This window comes from Lates calcarifer, linkage group LG18 (assembly GCF_001640805.2).
Source record: "Lates calcarifer isolate ASB-BC8 linkage group LG18, TLL_Latcal_v3, whole genome shotgun sequence".
NCBI lineage: Eukaryota > Metazoa > Chordata > Actinopteri > Centropomidae > Lates > Lates calcarifer.
The window spans coordinates 17,223,633-17,245,583 of record NC_066850.1 but is presented as its reverse complement, the minus strand read 5'-3'; the positions used below and the strand labels follow the sequence as shown (position 1 = coordinate 17,245,583).

At 40.6% G+C, this 21,951-nt stretch overlaps 1 protein-coding gene across 1 annotated transcript in view; it reads left to right on the top strand.

Annotated features, from left to right (window-relative positions):
- efcab6 (EF-hand calcium binding domain 6) overlaps positions 1 to 21,951 on the top strand; it is a 46,160-nt gene that overhangs the window by 11,076 nt on the left and 13,133 nt on the right. The window contains exons 4-15 of the mRNA XM_051077651.1: positions 8,779 to 8,915; positions 9,858 to 9,976; positions 11,346 to 11,479; positions 11,883 to 12,031; positions 12,199 to 12,300; positions 13,134 to 13,224; positions 15,283 to 15,555; positions 15,658 to 15,738; positions 15,948 to 16,108; positions 17,157 to 17,282; positions 19,090 to 19,303; positions 21,627 to 21,741. Coding sequence (XP_050933608.1) covers positions 8,779 to 8,915; positions 9,858 to 9,976; positions 11,346 to 11,479; positions 11,883 to 12,031; positions 12,199 to 12,300; positions 13,134 to 13,224; positions 15,283 to 15,555; positions 15,658 to 15,738; positions 15,948 to 16,108; positions 17,157 to 17,282; positions 19,090 to 19,303; positions 21,627 to 21,741 — 1,702 coding nt within the window. The remainder of the gene's footprint in view (positions 1 to 8,778; positions 8,916 to 9,857; positions 9,977 to 11,345; positions 11,480 to 11,882; positions 12,032 to 12,198; positions 12,301 to 13,133; positions 13,225 to 15,282; positions 15,556 to 15,657; positions 15,739 to 15,947; positions 16,109 to 17,156; positions 17,283 to 19,089; positions 19,304 to 21,626; positions 21,742 to 21,951) is intronic.

Here is a 21,951-nt window from a genome sequence, read left to right as displayed (position 1 = left end):
GAAACTCTTTATTAACTCCATCTGTGTTGATCTTCTCTGGGTTTGTGCATTACTTGTGTCATTGTGGAGTTGAATCTGAGAAGATACAATCCTTACAAATTGGACACCGATAGCTTTAAAGGACTTTCTGTTTTAGTTGGATTCATAAAATCTAGTGACACTTTGCTAATTTGTCACCTTTGGAGCCAGACTGCAAGTTGCTGAGATGACTGATCTCACAGAGATCGGGGTAGGGCTACAAAAAATGTCAGCTTCCAGCATCCAGCAACTTGCATCCAGACTATAATTTATAATATGTTAGGCCAAGCTAAAAAAAAACAAAAAAAAAAACAAGTGAGAGATTGAGAGAGAGTTCGAAACTTAATTACTTTTGTGTCTTGAAATTAGATTTTTCTGTTTTCTGAAACTAATGCGCTGTAATGACTGTCCTAAATTTGATCTTATTAATCATGACAGGTGACTTGTCAGCCTCCTTTTTGTACAACATTCTACCACATAACTGATAATTTAAAGTTCTAATGTCAAGTCTTTGCTTCCCACAACCTAATTATTTCTTCTGCACTGCCCAGCCTTCCCACTTTACAATTCTGTAGAGTCTGTGTCAGAATGGACAAGTGTTAATTTTGATAAATCTTGGAGAAATTAAACTTTCGGTAACTGCCTGACACTTTTAGATACAAGATATTTATTTTGATATGAGATCGTCAGTTGAGTTGTTAAAGTCGAGCAGCAGCTTTTATGCAGGAAATATCACAACAGAATTCAAACAAACTTAGGCAGTAGCAAGACTCAATCAAATTTCTCCTTTTAATGCAACATTATGTTACCTCTGCCATTTTACAGGCAATGTTGCCAACTTAGTGCCTTCGTTGCTAGATTTATGCAAGGATATTATTTGTGATGTTCAGCACATCATTCCAGAAATCCTCTGCTTCCCACTGCTCTTCTCTGTCTTCACCAATGACTGCACCTCCAAGGACTCAGCTGTCAAACTGAAGTTTGCAGATGGTATAAGGGTCATCAAACTCACCTAACTGCATATCAGTGGGAGGTTGAATGGATGATGCTCTGGTGCAGTCACAACAACTTGGAGCTGAACAAACTCAAGACTGTGGAGATGTCTTTCGGAGACACCCCTCAGCACTGCTTCCCCTCAGAAGATCCAGCAGCCCTGTGTCAAACGTGGAGACCTTTAAGTTGAGGAGCTGATGAACCAGTTGCACAGTCATCAAATCCATCCCATGCACATCCATCACAGTCTGATTGGTGGCAGCCACAGGGCAGGACTGGAACAGACTGCAGCGAACAGTGCAAAAAAATTTTAGGCTGTCCCCTGGCCACCTTCCAAATCAAGATCCTGGAAACAGCAGGGAAAATCATCACAGATTCCCCTAACCCTCGGCACAACCTCTTTCAACTCCCCTCCTCTGGCAGGTGCTATATAACCCTGTATACCAAAACTACCAGTCACATCTACTATGCCACATAGCGATAGCTAGAGAGTCACCAACAGCCAGAACCAAACTCATGTGTGAACATGGCCAATAAATCTGATTCTGATTACGTACTTGTTCTGTTGATAACATAAATAGAAAAGCAAGTAATGTGTTAGGAATTTAGCTGTTTTAAATACTTTAAATATGTAAGCACAGAGAGTAAGAGAGAAGTAACAGATAATGGGTTGAATGGAAGTACAACACAATGATACAATGACTATGGCAGTTGTGTTGTAGTTGTGTCACCTGGGGACATTTAGCAACTTTTCAAGCAGGCCTTAAATACTTTCCATTGAAAGTAGTTGCTTACAGCAGTTCTACAACAGCTTTCAACTATGTCCTTAGTTTTGCACATTGACCATACAAGGTCCAGCTAAAACACTAGGTTCTGGTCCAGACTTTTGTGTGAAAGACTGTCCGCTGCATTTGGCAGTTTCTGTCTGAACAAAAAGCTAGGGAGTTGGTGCTTTCTAACACAGAGTGCCAAAAAATAAAAATAAAAGCCAGGACCTTTTTGAGCAAAATGTACCCAGTCAGAACTGTGGCAAACAGGTCTGTGGACCTGACCGGCATCTTGATCAGGGAGTCCGGGGCAAATCAGCTATTTTCAATCTATATTTTCAACTGAGAATCAAAATAGTTGCCGCTCTGAGGAGCAGTCCATGAATAAACCAGTACAACAGCAGGAATCTTCCCATGTCAGGATTCCCAGGAGCAAATCTTCATCAAATGGGGTCTGTGGTCTAATCTGCATCTATTTCAGGAGACACAGCTTGAGTATTTGTGGGAAGCCCTCTTGTAGACCCTCCATGTTGTTTAGGTTATGTAGTGCCTTTGTACTACTAATGTTTGGATAGGGAGCGACAGCAGCAGAATGGTCCCAGAGCCCCTTATTATCCCTCTGAGCTCCACTTTAATGCTGCCTGTCTCTGGCACTCTCTTCCCCAACCAGAGAGAAATTAGCCCTCTAATTGACAGACAAAAGAAAGTTCATCTCTCTGCTCTCTGATGATCGCTGTCTGATCTCCTCCCACTTCTCTTTTTTCCCCCTCTTCTTTTCACGCTCCCTCTGTGTCCTCCTCTGCTCCTGTTTGTGATCTGTCTCCCGTCATTCCCCTCCAACTCTCCATCTCTTTCTCTCTTCTCCCATCTCCCTCTTTCATCCTTCTTCAGAGAGCTGTCCCATCCCTCTGCTCCTCTCCTTCCCATAATTCATAGTGACAGGAAAGGTTAGAACTCTGGCTGACAGAGAGAGGAGAGTGGAGTGTCTTTTAAAGCCTTGTCATTACACACTGTTTACAAGTCAGCGCAGTTGAAAACACAGGAATGCAGCTTTGTCTGTGACATTAAATAATGTCAGAACTGTTTCACTTGCATTTCCCCAAACGCTTAAATCTGGATAGAGACAGTGTTGACATGTAAGGATTAGTGCTTCACTTACAAATTTATTATAACGCAGCTACCACCCTGTCATTTTCTGTGATGCAGGTTTCTTCTTTCGGGGAGTTTTAGTAGGTGATTTTGTGTCACTGAGTGTCGGTTTCATCACTTTGTCTCTTACAGGAAAAGAAAAAAAAAAAGTGTTTTCTGAATAAGAAATTATGACCCATTTTACCTTCTGTACAAACTGCCAACACTGTTTGTGTAATACAAAGATGCAAGTGAGGTAGAAGGCTGTGGGCACAAACACATCTTATTAGTCATTAATCATCACTCTAATTGAGCCCAGCTGAGAGGGCGTCATTCTTAACAAATCACTGACGACATTTCCCAGTATTTATAGAGAAATGGTCAGTTGAATTAAGTACACCAGTTTAAAGATGCTATGTCACAAATGAGGAAAATTATCTCATTTAATTACTTTATTGATTAATGTGTTCATTCAGCGCTGTCTAAACCCCACCTCAATTTATGTTAGTTTATACTAATTTGTTCATATAATAATGAACAAATCAGCACAAGATAATTCACACTGAGTGCTATTTCAGAGGCCTCTTGCCGTCTACCAGAATAGAATTCAGAATGACATTTTCATAATAACACAGCTGTTGGCTTCAACATACTTTGCTCTTCAAAAAAAAATCCAGTGCATCAGTCAAACCCCCTGTTCAGACTGATGCCATTTTGTGCTGATTATTTTACACCATGTGTTCTGGCCATTAGTTTGCTCCATTTCCTGTTTTGTCTTTCAAATTCTAACACAAGGATGTGGTAAACACAAGTCAAAAGTCTGGCTCCTGATTGATTCACACTTAAAAACACTGAAAGAATCTTCTCATGTAGCAGTGTTGGAGGAGATGCTGGTCGTGGAGGTTGTATTATCCATTGAAAAGTTTTCTTTGAATGATATACTATACATCAACATAAACTCGTAGGTCTCTGTGTAATTTAATGATCCATTAGGTTTATGTTTAAAAATATTAAGTGTCTTATTATGTTTCCACAAAGGATAACATTTGCAGTGGTGTACACAACAGGACAGATGTCCTATACTGAAATGCACTTTAGGAATCTTAGTTCAAGGTGCTGTTTGAAGTTTTCTTGTTAATAGACTGTGTTGCTCATTAAAACACATTCCTGTTAAAACATTTGCATATTCAGTATACTGTGAACTGTGCAATGTTGACTAGCTTGCAGTCGTCTTCTTAATCTCTGTCGGTGCATTATGACATTTCTTGAATTGACCACCTGCCCTTTGTGTGCATGTGTTTTGCTCCATAGCACCACTAGTGGTCAAAAACTCAGTAGGTTGTCTTGTCTTGTCCCATCCACTTTATTTCCATCAAAAGTTTTGCTCTGAAGAGTCAGTCAGGGAGCTTTAAGATAAGACACTTTTTACACTTTTTGTCTTAAACCAAAGATACACCTAAATTGCTGTCAGAGTGTTCTGTGAATTGTCCAGAGTAACAGAGATAGTTTTTGGAAAAAGATGTTGCTCTGAACACGACACGTGAAATTCTATGCATCTCCATTGCACTGGGGTGGAGACAGATATCTGAATAGAAGTAAACCAATGCTATCTACGTGGATAGATACCATGATGGATGAGTTAGGAAATGTGTTCTTTTGTAATTTGAGTGAGCTGATCCTGAAATGTGCAAGAATCATTAGGAGGAGAAAGGCTGAGAATACACTGCAATTAAATGGCTATCAGACCTGACTTTAGGTCGAGGCTGTTGAGATCATACTAATCAGCTGAGAGGGTACAAACAGACATCAAGGAAGGATGGGCATGCACATGCAGGGCTCGCTGGATTAGCATATAACAGGCCGGTAAACAAAAACAACAGAGCTTTCATTAATTAAGGACCATGGGGCTGGGCGGGCAGACGGATGGGCGAGGGCTGCTGAGACACTCCGAGCACGGCACAGCGCCAGGCCTCCAACCACGCCAACCAGAACACAGCTGCCTAATGGAGCGCTGGCACTGCCGAAGGACGGGGGAGTGGAGAGAGAGGAGGGGGAAAAACAAGAGAAAAAGGAAAGGGGGAAATTGGAGATAAAAATTAAATAATCAAGGAATTTGTAGGAGAGAAAAAAGGCAAGGGGGGAGGCACGGGCTGAGAAGACAAAGGAGAAGAAAGAAAGGGAAACAAAGTTTGCGAGGGAATTGAGAAGAGGAGGAAACAAAGGCAGATAAAAGGAGAGGGGGAGTGCGTGTGTGCAGAGGGAGAGATGAGATGGAGATAGAGATGGAGATTGGATGATATCCCTCTGTCTCTGTTCATTAATACCGTATGATCTCCTCTCTCCCTCCTTTGTGATTTTAACACATTTCTAATTAGCACAGAATCCTCTAATTTGGAGAGGGAGGGAGGGAGATTGGTGGGGAGGGGGGAGAATCATATTTATATCTGTCTTTAATAAATTCACTTTCATTTGATCTTTTTTTAAACACAGGGGCTGCTGTGTAGCGTCTCTTCCCTTTCCCCTGACTCTGGCAGAATGAAAGGTGGTGTGAATGCAGGGCTAATTGTTATGCTTGTAAGGAAGGCTGCACGGTAGCTGAAGTTGTTAGATTACAAAAAGTGAAGATTTTTGAAAGTTACTGCTGTACAAAAAACCCCACCTCCCCTGCGATTTAAAAGAGAACTAAAGATGTAGAAATGTGGCATTATATAGGAAACCTTGTGTGATGCAGGAGATGGTGAACTGCAACAATACAGAGGTCAGCGTGTGTAATTTTACTTGACTTTACTCCATCTGCTCTATTTTGTGTCTTAGCATAGAGACAATGTCAATGTAACAGCACATGAGGGAGGCTCCTCCACGCCTTTCACTGAGAGACTTGGCAGCTCGTCTAATCAGAGTGCAATTAGACGGAGACTTCTCTGGGCGACAGAAGACTCTGATTACCCAAGAGTCACTGGGGGTATATTTAGTATCTCTGCTCCTGTTCCCTCCATGGTTAACGTGGCGCCCCGGAGCTATGGTGGAGACATTGGAGAGAAGTGGGACGGGCTGGACTTGGCTGGGGTGCTCACTCGGCCTGACTGACTGACTGCAACTGAGCTCTAACAATGTTAACCTGATCCAAACCCTCATCACCCAGCTTCACAGTGTGAGGGTGTTCCAAATTACACATATATCCAATCTCTTTGTGCCCGCACATCCTCAGTCCTCTGCTGCTGGGCTGCTCATTGTGTTCATCGGAGTTAGACTCACATATTGGTTTGCCAATATTGTACCTATCAAATGCAGCACAGTATTCCTAGGGAGCTATGTACATTTTGGATGGCTCTGGTGTTCAAGGCCAGTGTCCAGTACCAGCGCAGGAAGTGTGTCCTTTATGCAGTGTGGTGGTAAGGTTGAGGAGGGTGGGGTCGTGTAAGGGTCAGACTTTTAGCAGGTATTTAGACCTCTGGCTTGATGGGAGCATGTTATTTAATTTAGCAGTGTGATGGTCCAGGAGAAACAGAGTCACATGCTAGAACACTGCACAGTGGTTTATAATAGTCACAGACAAGGGATCATGGCGGCAACTATTTTATCTTTCATCATCATCTTTCACAGTGTTTGTGAGGTTAACATTAGAAATACAGTGTAACAGAGTAATCCACAAAGGAGTTGTGCTTATATGTCTGTCACTGGCCAAATACAGCAAGCTAAAGTTTAGCCAAGTTGGCATTGTTTGTACTGGATCGGATCCTGCAATGTTTTTGTCGCAACCCCTTAAGGAACCACCACTGCGTCAATGGACCAGCTCCACTGAAATGAAAGAGAGAGTTGCGTTTTTCATGCAGGTCTGATTATGACTGTGCAGGAGATGGAGTCTGTATCTAGTCAAAGACCTGCAGTTAACATTTGCCTTTTATTTTTTTTTGTCTTTTACTTTTATTTGCAGCAACAAATCTTAGGCAGCAACATGGCAACAAAAACATGGTTCTAGTTTATTTGCCAGCAACATTATCTCCCCAAACCTTACTCATAATGTACTCACCATTTGCAGACATTCCAAAAACCATACTGTATAATGTACAAACAACTTATTTCTGATATGCTACCTAATGGTCAAGGTTTGTTTTGTTTAGGTAACTAAAACTGCTTGGTAAAGGTTAACAAAAAGTTGTGGTCATGGTTAAAAGAAATCAACACTGACTGTAGGAAGAGATGGGAAAACAACAGTTTCAAGAGTTAAAGAGACTCCGTATGGTTGAACAAATGACCAGTGCTGTACTTTTTCTTGTGACGACAGTCCAGGAAGGAATCCTTATACAGACGTGACAGGTAGGAGGTGTGGTTGGATGGTTGAGTATACAAAGCGGTGGAGTTTAACACCAGAAACCAGGTTTACTGCCTTCCAGGGGCCCATCTTTGCACAACACACTTTTCAGTTAAAAGTTCATTTTCTATCACTCATTTGGATGTTTCACCAGTCAAAACAGATGCCATATTTGACAGACTTTTATCTGCAATTTACAAGTGACAGCCACTTGTGAAACATGACACTGACATTTCTGATCTGTGTGTAGGGATTTACATGAATCCTCTGCAAAGATACATGTTGCTACAGTCCTACGCAGAGAGGCCTCTCTAAATTAAACAACAATATACTGTAAGTTGCTTATCCATGCCAATTACTTGTGATCTGATGTCCCATCATTTGTGGAATCATTACAAATCACTTGTATTGTCAGTGTGCTTTGAGGCAATGTTGACTTTTACAATTTTGACTAAAACCACAGTCCTCTAGCCTTAAAGAGGAACAGTGAAGCAATGTCTTTTGTATTTCGCACAATGACTTCATTTAAGCAAACAACTGGAAAAATCAAAGGCACTCCTAAACAGAATAAAAAGTTCAATATTACATGGCTGACACCATGGCTGGAAGGCCTCCCCACCTGAGCTGATTTGATATAAGTGCCATTTGCACAGATTTTGATGGATTTTTATGTGTGTATGTGTATGTCACATAATCTATTAAAATAGATTTTGACTGATGGTTTTAGAATCCAAAATTCTCATTAGCTAAGCAATTCATGAGCTGTCAAGCTGTCTTGTGATTTTGATCATGACATATTTTTGTAATCTATTTTCAACAGCAGCGATAAAGCACTAAATGATGTTTCTAGATGCTATGATCTACTTCAAGTCTTTCACATTGCTGACATATGTATTTTATAGACGTATCCTTGCTGCAGGACTGGTTATGACCATACAGCTGCAACATCCACGTTTTGCATGTTCCTCTTTATGCCTCTGCATTTTCTGTCTGTATCTCTACTGCTGCTTTCAAATAAAAGCAAAAATACGGAATCTTTTATAAAAGAAATAAAAAAAGAAATCTACTACTACTACTACTGCAGTTAAAACAGAATTAAAATTCTAGGTGGATCTAATTTAATATTTGCAAATAAAAACATCTTTTGGTGACTACAGACTAGAACTGAGTCGTAGTAGTATCATCCTCCAGATTCAGATCACCTGTAAGTACATATTTTCAGTCATAACACATCCTTTTCAAGCTGCTCATAAATGTCTCTGTCTGCACTTTACTTACCCATAATCCCCCTCAGTGCCCTCCCTGCTCGTCTCTATTTCATCTGTCTATCAGCAATCCTTGCATCTCCTCTTTGCTCTCTCCCACCTCATCAGTTGTCAGCACTTTGGGGAACAGGCCCAGGCTTCCACAGATCAAGGCCGGCGTGTCAATAACCATGTTCACAGAGACAAAAGCTCCGGCGAGCTGAGCCTTGTGAGTCGGCCCGGGTTCAGGAGTTCAGACGCGCAACCGAGGTGTAGTGTTGCTGTTGCTGTCAATCACTGTGTGTGAATCCCACAGATTGGAGGAAACCTGAGGACCATGATCAGAGTGTTTCACCTGTTTGACTACAACCGAGATGGGCACATCCAGCAGCACGAGTTCCGCCGCATCCTGGACAACTATTGCATCCACCTGACAGACAAGGAGTTTCAGAGGTGGGGCTTTGTACAGAGCTTTATACAGCTATACAATTTGACACAACAGGTCACGCGTTAAGTCTGTGCAGCAGCGTGGAAGGTCCCACACACACTATACGTGATAATTCATTGACCATCCTAGCAACCAACATACAAGCATTAAGTTTTCATTACTCTACATCCATTATTAGTTGTGTTTTCAGGCAACTCTGATGGATCCTGACTTAAGTATATAGAATAATTCTGTCTTTAAAGGATAAATCTGGAAATTCATCTGACAATGCTTACTGCATTTCACTTGATTTGTTTGTTGTACTTACTAAAATGTACTAAGGTTTTGTTTTATTGTGTTCTAAAATCAAATCATATTCCTTTCACTAAACTGTTTATTGTTGAATGCTGAATGTCTGACTTTAAAAAAAAGCACACATGCACATAATCAAATCCAAATCATCAAACGCAAACTTGTACATGTGTTGCACACACACATACATACACATATTCAAGTTGTCAGCTAACCAACCCAGGCCCGACTATTTCCAGTTATTCCCTGCGGTGGGAAGTTGTCTGTCAGCTAGGACGAGATCACTGGTGCTAACTTTGTGGTCAGACTTTGTCTCAGAATGAGAGAGAGCTAATTGACTTTTAAAACTTTGGGCCCTGCAGTCAAATCCACTCCAGAAACGCCACTCAACTTTTTTGACACGGCTCTAGAGGATTGTGTGTGACAGGTTCATTTTCAATGGCTTTAATTGGTTTTAGCGCTCAGCACTCTCTCTTACACACACACACACACACACACACACATGCACACTCTCTTTCTCACTCTCTTTCTCTCTCTCCCCCCACATTAAGCATGACCTCTTTTCTCATCTCATCATTGACATGAATTTCTTGACATTGTAGGTCACCTGTGAAAACACCTGTGTATTTATTTAAGCATCTGTTTGCTTTATCTAGGTTGTGGAATCACTACAGCCCCAGTAACACAGCCACCATTTCCTACGAACTGTTCCTGGACGAGCTAGGCTTTGGTGACAGCCATAACTTTAAGATTGCTCCGGTTTGTACTAAGCTAGGTATGGATACAGTGGATAAGATTATGAATTTAAGGAAGACTTTTAAGAGTATACAGCCATGCTAGCAGCATGCACTGGAACTGTTACCTGGATACTACATTACTGCATTACAACAGTCTACTTTTGGGTCACGGATGAAAGTAAAGCATGGAAACAGTGTAACGTGTCAGTGTAACTGGGTCCATTTAAAGGAGTGGTCCAACATTGTTGGTGGACAGAGAGAAGATTAATACTGCTCTCATGTCTGCCCATTAAATGTGAAACTACTTTCAGCCATAACTACTTTAAGTGGGTTATGGCCTTGACTGTTTCTTGACCAGGCAGGTTTAGAGGTGCGGGTTTGTTACTTTAAGACACAGCCAGGCAAATTATTCAGTCCATGACAGTCTTTGTGCTAAGCTAAGCTAACCAGCTGCTGGCTCCAGCTGCATATTTACCATGCAGACTTGAGAGTAGTATTAATCTCAATGTTGTACTCTGCACAAAAAAGTCAATGAACATGTTTCACAAAATATCCAACAACAGTGAGACAACAGACCACTAGTGAAATACATTACATAACTGTCTTAAGCATATTAATCCACCAACTGTTACTAAACACAAAATACCACTGTTATTAATTTTGTAGGTACATATAAATTCAAGTATTGAACAGATTTAAATGTTGACTGGATAATGGTGTTAGATCAAAGGTCAGAGGATCATCAAAGTTACTATTACATTAATCCCACATAGGAACATGAATGTATATGTGTAGCTAATTTCATGGCAATCCATCCAACAGTTGTTGAATTATTTCCAGAGGCAGTAAGCTTCATCTTGAAGCAGCACAGTGGTACAGTGGTTAGCATTGTTGCCTCCAGGCTCGAGCCCCGGTTCTCCCTGTGCCTGCGTGGGTTCTCTCAGGGTATCTCAGCTTCCTCCCACAGTCCAAACACATGCAGGTTAACTGGTGACTCTAAATTACCTGTAGGTGTGAATGTGAGTGTGAATGGTTGTTTGTCTATATGTGTTGGCCCCTGTGATGGGCTGGCGGTCTGTACAGGGTGTACCCTGCCTCTTGCCCAATGTCAGCTGGGATAGGCTCCAGCCCCCCTGCAACCCCGAATGGATAAGAAGAATAGATAATGAATGAATGAATGAATGAATAAATGACTGAAGATTCATCCTCCAGGGACCATGAATTTCTGCACAAAACTGACCTATCCAACCATTTGTCAAGATATTTAGACCAGAGTGAGGGACTGACCATCCCAATAATCAAGCTGCTAGCATGGCTAAGATCCTACATGATTGCAATTAATTGAAAAAATCAGATCTGCAAAGAAAATGAAACCTATCAAGACTTAATCTAATCTGTGTTTTTAAGAGGTGTCCAGCCGAGTCACAACTCCATGTGAGAGAGTCAAACAGAGGAAGCAGAGAGCAGGATCTCTGTCCAACTCATGCGATGCACCATCAGTCCTGCCGCACAGGAAGCTGCAGACTCTCTTCTATGACAAGGTACAGTCTTTTCTGAATGCCTTTGCGTGTTTTATTCCTCTTGTTTGCATGTCACCATCTGGCCCTCTCTCTTGCATTATCCTCTTTAAAGACGGAGGGGTAAATTGGCTCTAAGTGGCGCGTCAGGATGCAAACGGCAGAGGGAACACTTCTAATTAAAATGTTTGCCCAGAAAAATCAGCTCCGGAGTTAGTGTGTTAATCATGGCTAATTTGCGGGAAAGGCGGTGGAAAGGACTGTTTTTTTTTGTCTTGCATCTGAGAGCCGCACTGGGATGTTCTCCATGGCAACCAAAGCCACAGATGACTCACTTCCTGTTCTTACAGAGGAAAGAAAGACAAAGCAAGAGATTTGTCTCTAAAATATGAATTTATGTAAATTAATGTGCTCTTCTACCTGTTAGATGTGCATGAACTCTACACCGGTGTGGCAAGCTGTGCAGGCTTTTGACACCACACACTCTGGCCTGGTAAAGCAGGATGTCCTGAGGGCTGTTCTCAGCAGCTTTATATTTCCCATGAACCCTCACTCCTTTCAGAAGCTTACCAGTCGGTAGGGAAAGAAAAAAATTATTTATTTATCATTGTTTTCTCTTTCTAACACCCACCTCTGCCTCAAACCCACTGCCCTTTACTCTTTAAATCTTAAAATGTAGCTGTCATCTTCTCTGTGTTTAATGTATTTTTCATGCATGTGTATGGATTATGTGTGTGGATCAGTTATGGTGTGAGAGCAACAGGACCGGTGAGATGGAAACACTTCTTGAGCCACTTCATGAGCCTGGGTAAAGAAGATGGAAACACAAATATTCAGTTGGACAGGTCAGTTTGAAATGATATCTTCAGCCCCTTTCACATGGAGAACTTACACCTGTGGTTAAGAGTGTTTCTTTTTAGTCATGGCATGTTATTCACAGGTCACTCTTCTATCTTGACTCAGTCATGCATGAAATGAAGGTTTCTGAAAAGATAAGGCAGTGTGCAAGACTTCAAGCATTTGCAATATGTGGTGTAATCTCAGTTTCCTTACATGGTAAAGCTGCTTAAAGTGTGCTCAGACCATATAGCAACCATATCCCTACGCACAACGTTGATATTTCTTCTGTCATTTTCAATTTTAAAATGACTATTTCCAGAAGATCTGTGCAGTGACAGTACAGTATGGTTAAGTGTAGGGAAAGTGGGTAGTTGTTGCGTGTCGTTGAATTTCCCCTCACCATAAAACATCAGCTGGCCATTCACAGTTCTTACAGCCTCCATGTGGCATCCCGGCAGCCCTGACTTGTGGTCAAATTTTTGAGGAGGTGCACATCAGCATGGTATAAATCCAGCTGTAGGGTTCAGAAGCTAATATAGCAGGAAATATCATGATTATGGTTAAAAAATGTGGTGAACCGTTACAAGACACAACCACCCGTCTGTATGAATGTAATTTGTTGGGCTAATGGACAACACTCGTTTTCATATTGTCCACTGCTCACTTGGATTTTTTGAAGCTCCTTAATTCACGTCAGGACACTGATGAGTGAAGGTACTTTACAAGATACTTTCAAGTGCTGGTGAGGTACTGGTCAGAAGGTGGCGTTATAAAGAATATGGACTGTATATATCCATGCATGTCATCTTCTTTCCTTTCCGCCTATGTCCTTTCTTAGGGTTTCCAAGCAGCCTGCCCCAGATGAAGACAACTTGGATTTCCAAGAAATTTACCCTCGACTTAAAGAGATCTTCCATCTGCTGGACACAGTAAGTGTCGAACTACAGGGAAAAAACAATAGGTTAAAATGGAACGATGAATCTGCTTCTTGGAAAAAAAAAAAGACGCTGAAATGCTTTGAGACCTTTCCCTTATTTTCACAGCTTTGCAAGAAGTATAGTGAAAATCCAGACAAAAACGATTTTGAATGTTATCAGACAGGACACAAGGGAGTAATCTCAGCAGATTGCTAAAAGACAAAGGCACATGTTCAGGTGTGTGCTTTTAAATATAAATGCCAGACAGCTTTACAGATGAGCCAATCATCATCTGCAGCTTTTTGATGGCCATAAACATGATTAGATGATTGCATATGGCCACTGGTTAGCCACTCAGTCACTAGCCATATGTTCGTCTGACAGCCATCCCCTTCAACACGCCTCCGCATCCGGTTCTGCCTCTTTAATTTCAAATCAGTCTACTTCAGCTGGATGAAACTTTGGTGTTTGACTAAACTTTGGGAGGAGGAGAAGGTGGGGGGGGGGGGGGGGGGGGGGGTCCATTAATTCACAGTTATGTTTGATGTTGCTGCTGCCAGTCAGAAAACAACAGTCAGCTTCCAAGTTTGAGGAAGTGTGTGTATACGTATGTGTGTTCATGTGTGAAGCCTCTCCCAGATATGACTCACACATATCGGTCTGCCAGAATCTCCTCCTTTTAATGGCATGGGAGGGAAAAAAAAAATCCCTCCATCAACTGTTTTAATAATCTATTCAGCGGGTGGGAGATCAAACAAGAGTGTCCTCACACCGCCAGCCAGTAATGAGGTTTTTCATTCAGGCAGGGACTAAGCCAACTATGGTTTTAAGACTATCTCTGGGGAGGGATACTAGAGCTCGGACGACTTGCAATAATTCACATTGTTGTGTATATTTCACAATGTGACATACACATCAGATGGATGTGCTTTTGTCCCAAGCTATAATTGGTAATACCATAATAGCACAGAGAATATAATCACATAAAGCTCATATTGTAAATTGTGACCTTAACATGGGGTTAACACTGTATCACTAAAACCTTTACTGTTTAATGCAATATCCCTCTAATATACAGTGACTAATTATATAAATCTTACTGATGACATTATGTTAATTTTTGAAGCTGTAACTGAGGAGGTAGTTTGTGGTGTTTTATTGAATTGCATTAACCATGTAAACCTGGATTAAACATGTTTACCAGATGATGTAATTCTAGAATAAGGATTTTATCAGCAGTGCAGCAGCCTGGGAATGACCGCTCATTAACATGTAGTGTTTATAGGCTGCAATTAAATAAAGTGTAATGGGCTGACACTGCAGATTAACAGACTGTGTGTATCTGCTCAGTCACAGGTGGGGGGCTGTGTAGCACCAAAGTTAAGGAGACATCTTTCTGTGGTGTCTAACTTTCTCTGTGATCACATATTGTAAATGGTGGTACAATTGATGATATTTATGTTGCTTGATTTGATCAATACGTGTAGACTTTCTCATGATCACTGGTCCTAAATGTTTCACTATTGTTATTGACAGAGTTCCTTTTTCATCAACTTGCACTGGAAAAGAAAGACATGCAGAGCTATGAAAACAGTTAAGCATATTCATAACACATCATTGTTGCCAACAGTAATAAAACATTCACAAAATTCAAAGAGAACTTGTTAAAGTGATTGAGATAAACTGAGTTTCACAAAGCTAACTTCAACATGTCAATAGATTTGAATCTCACTGACTACATTTCCTTAATTGCAGTTTTCTTTGGAATTCTCAAGACCTCAGTATACTTCAAACGTATCATCTAATGGTGTCTGAAACCCCCTTTCTGACAGTGTTATCATATCGCGTCAAACAAATTTTATGTTTGCGGAACATTTTAACTTGATAATGCCCGCTTTTAACTTCTTCAACTTTTTCCTCAATGTTCACACAAATAGTCCCTCACTTTTTGCCTGTGATTATACTTATCCATGTGTGTCTATAATGACTGACATAATGTTCCAATTAAATAGAACTAAATGAATAATTTGAAGAAGAATGCTGACAAAGCTTACTCACCTACCCTATCAGAAGGAGGCAGGTGGGATCACTCGAGCAGACCTGCGACATTTGCTGGAGAGACCAGGTGGGACCCAGCCCCGACTTCAGCGTTCACAGATCACAGAGCTGTTCAACGTCCTGGATCCAGAACACACCGGGGTCATCCAGCTGGCCAGCTTGGAGAGATTCAACCCCAGCATCACCTCTGCTCCAACAGGCAACACAGCACCACCACCCTCCCCTCCTAACACTGCTGAGCCCCTGGACGTCCCAGAGGAGACTGACGACACCACTACAGAGATGGTATGCTTGTATAATCATTTGCTATTGAGTGTTCATTTCTTAGTTGCACACTTCCATATAAGGACGTTTAAGTGTTCTATGCTTTTGATTGCTTTTCTTCAGGAGGAGCAAAAAACACCAGATGAGAGGCAGACCACACAGTGGGCTGATAAAGTGTCTGTGGCATCTCCTTCATGGAAAACAGTAAGTGTGTTAACACAACACACTATGATCAAATATCAGGCTTATCAAACATAACATACACCATGAGATCAAATAGAGAGCGAAAACAGAGGATGAGATCAAAAGAAAAAAAGTGGGGCTAATCAGTAATGCACTGTTTGTGTGTCCGTGTCTGTATTTGCTGTATGTCTGTGTGCAATGTGTGTGTTGGTGTGTGCTTACACATAAAGGTGAAAAGTCTGCTGCAGAACAAGCTGTGTGAGCAGCTCAGTTCAGTGCTGGCAGATCTGAAGCTGCGTGACCCTCAGCACACTGGACACGTTACACAGGAGGATCTGAAGAAGGTCTTAAGCTGCTATGGCATGCCCATCTCAGACACACACTTTAACAAGTAAGACACACAAAAGCTAAAAGGGCAAAAATTGCAGCTTTAATTTTCAGAAACAGATCAAGGCAAAAATTGTTAACCTCAAGAGTTAAGAAACAATCAGGACAGATTGGCAGTCTATCAGAGGGCGAACACCTACAGAATATGAACAAGCTCATTCGCACCTACAGTACAAGCACTTTCGACTGTGGGAGGCAACTGGAGAAGAATTACACAAACAAAAGGAAGAATATAACCCCACACACAACTGCAGGGTTGGGTACCTTGTTGCTCTTAAGTGATGGTGCTACCTACTGCGTGTCTCTGTTACGTTCTTGTCTGTAGTGACGTGAGTTTTCCATTATGTGGTGTCCCTCACCATCTGTCAGTGCCAAAATTAAATTTTCCTGCAAAATCTAACAAGTTGTTCCTAATGAAAAACATAATTCATATATATATATATATATATATATTCAAGCATGTCTTCTGAGATACACACATTAGGATAATATCGTATATATCATCACATAAGAATTGCAATATGTCAGATGTTGTGTTTAGTTTACTAGTGCAGTACCTGTCAAGCTGGAGCATGACCGTTGATAATATTATCACTGAAATCATCAATGATTTGTGCCTCATTTTCAAAAACATGGTTACCATAGTAACAGCAAGTGCAGTTTAAAATAAATGGAGGATCTCTCTCTGTTGATTTTAGCAATATACCCACAAAGTCAAAGAAGTTGATTGAATGAGTGGTTGGTGAGAAAAACAAAAGACAGACAGACAGAGTTTCCTCCATTTTTAGCTAGATTCTAAATATCTAATCTATAATGCTGATTTAATATAAACGCACACTGCGTCCAAACAGTTAACATTTTTTCATCATTTAAGTGATTTTGAAAAAAAGTATTTATCTTTGCACATAGCAGTGATTCTTTAAGATCGCACCCTAAGAATTTTTTTGTTGCTAAAATAGGCTGCAATGCATTGCATTTTTGCTAAAACTGCTGACCTTTGCTCAGTCTGGGGTTTTCTCAGCTCCCTTTCAAATTTCTTCTTTTGTTTCCAGGCTCTGTGAGCCCTTCAGCTCCAGACCTGGCACATCCTCTAGGTTGGTTTCTTACAATTGCTTTATCAGAAACCTGGGAGTACCACTACAAAAAGCAACAAACACATCTTCATCCCACAAGGAAAGGTGAGCATATATGCTTTCTACAGAGAGACACATACAGAGTATATGTCTCTGACCTATGCTCTAATGACTGGCTTTACATTATTGGTTAACCCACCTCCAGAGGTGGTTTGAGAAATACAGTGGCTTCAGAAAGTATTCACTTTCTTCACACTTCACTGTGTTGTAGTAAAATGGATAATGATAATGATGATAATCAATGACAAGGTAAAAACATGTTTTCAGAATATTTGGCAGATCTATTGAAAATAAAAATCTGAAATCTCTCATTTACAAAGGTATTCAGACCTTAAAGTCAGTACTTTGTAGAAGCCCCTTTGCCAGCGTTTACAAGTCTGAGTCTTGGGTATATGTCCCTACAAGCTTTGCACACACCAGCTTTAAAAACAGGTGTTGTGCCGCAGGATATAAAAGTTGCCAAAGTCGTTCCTTTGTTTAAAGCAAATGATCCATGTTGTTTAAAATAATTATAGATCCATATCAATTTTCCATGTTTTTCAAAAATATTAGATTAGGATTCTTTTTTCATCTCAATTCTAATTCAAGTCTTTACAAATACTAGTATGGTTACAGGTAAAAATCACTCCACATACAGTATATGGCTCTGCTTTACCTGACAAAAATACCTCTGCACTTGAAAATAATTACTTTACTTAGTATTTTCATAGACTTTTCAAAGGCTATTTATTCTAAATCATACTTTACTGGAAAAGCTAATATTGTTGTCAAGTTAATATGTATATGTGCACAGTTTGTGTTAAGGGTTGCTATTCCAACAAAGACAGAAAAAAACCCCTCTATAATTTTCATTGGCAAAAAAAAAACTGATTCTGTCTATGTTAGCAGTAAATCAGTAAATCTATTGGTCTGAACTGTCTCCTTACTCTTTATTATGGTCAGATTTATCTTTCATATGGAAATACTGGCTAAGTATTTTTCCTACTGCTCTCCACAAAAGATAAAAAAGATACACTCAGTCAGAGGGAATATTCCTCAGCGGACCTTCTAAAGCAAATTCACAGGTCAGTCCTCACATCTTCATCCTTCCTTCATCCAGTTAGATTGGATGGCAAGCATCTGTGAACTGCCATCTTCAGGTCTCTCCATAGATATTCTATGGGGTTTAAGTATCGGCTTCAGTTGGGCCAGTCAGAGACTTGTCCTGAAGCTACTCCAGCGTTGTCTTGGTTGCATGTTTGATAAATTTGCAAACATTTCTAAAAACATGACTTTTCTTTGTGATTATGGTTTATTGAGTGTAGATTGATAGACTAATATGGCAATTTTATCAATTTAAAATTAAACCTACAACACAATAAAGTGTGTGGAAAGTGATCTGTCACTAGATTCCACCTGAAAAAAAGGCATGATTACTTTGGCATCAAATCACCAAAGGCAGATCAGTGCTAAGTTTAAAAAAAATTCAGTCTTGTTTTTTTCAGTTACCTTCAACCTAACTCGCTAATCCATCAAACTTCTATGAATTGATCAGTGCACTTGCTTTGAATTCATTTTTGCTTCTTTAAGGGTGTAATTACAGAGCCAATAATGAATAGTTCTTCATTAATCTGATTTGCTCTGGACATTAAAAGAGGCACTGTGAGTTTTGGTCTCAGGTTTGATTACAGCATGATTTGCTTTGGTGTATCTGTTGGCTTGGATCTTGGGGCTGGCTATAACTCCAGCTTCATTAGTCATTTGGACTTGTGCAGTCAGACTCTTCACTGTAGCTGTGGCTGCATCTTCTCTTATTTATTGTCCCCTTCACAACTTGGTCTGTTGTCTGTGCACTTATTAAACTACCCCACAGGCCATTCACATCGCCTCAGTCACCCCTGCAGTCAGTTGAGGGCCAGGGGCCTCCCTCTAGTCTGCAGGACTGTCCAGACACCTGCAGTATCCTGGACACTGTCTTCCAGAGAATGAGACTGAGGTTAGAGCAACACCAAACCAGCCTGACTGACCGTATCCAGGCCATCATCCACAGCTCTGAAGAGACGCTGTCAGAGACTGATGTACGGAAGGTGAGAGAGAACAAATAAAAACTATATGACCATCTCGACAACAAAGCAGACATACAAACGCTGCCTGTTTAATTGAAATGTATGTTTCATATTAAAGCTGAATGCCACTCTCCTGCAATTATGTTTACATGTAGTCTGGCTCACGCTGGTATAAACCTCCTATTGGCCTGCATTGCATTAACTTTCACCTGTGTATCTCAGAACCATAGTCTCTCACTGATGTGACCTCATGTACTGGGATTGGAGTATGAATTTCTTAACAATTCATACAGTGATACAAGGCCGTATATAGAAAAGATTTGAAAAACGTAAAGAATAGTTCAGTAAAAGGTCACCTAATTTCTTATAACTGCTGGTCATAGTTTGAATTTTTAAATATTAATCAAACGGAAGAGAATAATGCATTTTAGATGGCAAGTTAATCCACATTAACTAATGAGTACTGGGGGCAGCAGGATGGTGTGTGTAGGAGTCAAAATAACTGTGTGTGTGTTCTTAGTGATGAAGGAGCATGTCACCCTGTGCAACAGCATGGCTCACTGGTGTGTTTTTAATAGTTTTTGGACAACAGTGGAGCTCTGTGGTGTGGAGGAATTAGATATCAGGCTTTGGAGACACACACAATGCTTATTAATTGGATATATTCATTGTTGGTTTTTGTCCACACGTGGGGTTTTTTGACAGTAAGAAAATATAGAATACCAAAAGCATTATACTTTAAGGTCTGAAGTGGCATCACAAACTCATCTGTTCTTGAGTTACATTATGTATAACCAAACCACATACAGCTTAAGTCTACACAGACTCAACTCACATGTAGGTTGGATTTCACTGCAATATGTATAAAAAATATTGTGTTGAAAATCCTCTGAGTAGCCTTTATGGAGAGAGTGAGTCTGATAGTTCTGCGAGCGGGGGGGCGAGGGGACATGTGACGTGTGTGAACAAGCAAAGCACAGAGAGAAATGCAATGACTAAGGGTGAGAACACTTAGTAGAAAACACACGAGCAAAAATACAAAATGGAAAAAAAAAAGAGCTGTAATGCAGTAATAAGATGCTAAAAATAAAAGGTCCACATGTTGCTCGATACAAGCTGTCTGAATCGATGCTGTTGTTTGTTAAATGTTAAGCAAAAGGCATCAGGTTGGATCCGTGAATCATCACACACTCCTACCTGAGCCTCACAACATTCAGTTCAGTTCGGTCCTATTATGTTTCACCCACTCGAGATTCTGACTAATACTGGTGTGCTACACCAATGCTGCTACATTAGATCATTTTTTCAGCTTTTTTGAAAGGATAATTACATTTTTTTTTAAAAAGGTTCTTATTTTTATGGTTACTGCCATCATTCCTATCAGTTATAATACACTGTACTTGCTAAAACAACATCAGACAAGTATTTAAGTTTAGATAACAGAAAACCCTGTTAGACAAAGACCTCAGAAGTATTGGCAAATAAATAGAAAAATTAAAAATTAAAAAAATAGGAGACATAACAAATAATTAAACAAGGCGTAAAAGAGAGACCAGTTTCACCAGATTAAGAAGAAAATTATTAAAGGGGGAGTTTTTTGTTTATTTTTCTGAAGAGACGGGTCTGATTTCTTTGTGTGTATTGTATATTGCTTTATTTGTTTGACTTGTTCTAATTTAAGCATTTTAAATCGTCCGTAGCTGAAGAGTAAAAGATACAGGTCAAATTTTCTTGTTTACCTGTTGCACTGGAGAATGAGTTTAGGTATAACCTGTTACAGAGGGTTGTGTCGAGTGTGCAGGTGGTTCTGGGAGGCTGGATAAGATTCAATAAAAATTAATTTAACAAGCCTTTAAAAGGTGCACTAGGAGAGAGGTAAAATTTTCAAATATATATTAGTAACTGCTGCTGAGAAAAGTGGAGCTTGATGAGTAGGGATGATGGCAGGACTACTAAGTGGGCAACAGCATTAAATGGATACTGCCCATCAAGCAAGTGGCAGCTTAGCCTGAGCAGATACACTTGATATAAGGCTGAGTCAGGTTGTCAATTATTTGCTCTTTTCTTGCATGAGAGTAGAAGTTAAAAGCTGTTCAAAGGTACCTTAGGTCAGTCTAAAGGTACTCAAGGTCACGACTAGAGAATGGGGTCATCATGACAGCACAGCCTGATATTCACTGTGGCTACATGAATGCTTGGCTTCCATAGGGACACTCACCCAACGCCTGGCACATTCTGTGTATTGATAACTGACTGACTCAAAAGTCAGCGTAACCCTGCTGAAAGCACAGTGCAGCGCAGCAGTCTATCAGACTTGTTCTGTTTTCTCTCCTTTTCCCTCCAGATACTAGAGGACAGCTGGATCGTCTTGGACAATAAGACTTTCAAAATGTTCACTGAACTGCTGGGCTTCATGGACGGACAGATCGAGCGCTCAGTGTTCCAGGCGAAGTATGAGGGTGAGGCAGGAGAATGGCAGCCAGAACATCTTGACCAGCGTCATCAGCAATCCCATCAGTTCTGCACGGCAGGGTTTTCAATGCTTAAATGGAGATTTTAAAAATCCCTTCCTACTTCCCACAAGCCCCCACCCCCCACTCCATCTTGCCTTGCATCCCAACTCCTACCCCACCCACGGTGATCAAACATAAGCCCCCTGCTTCTCATAA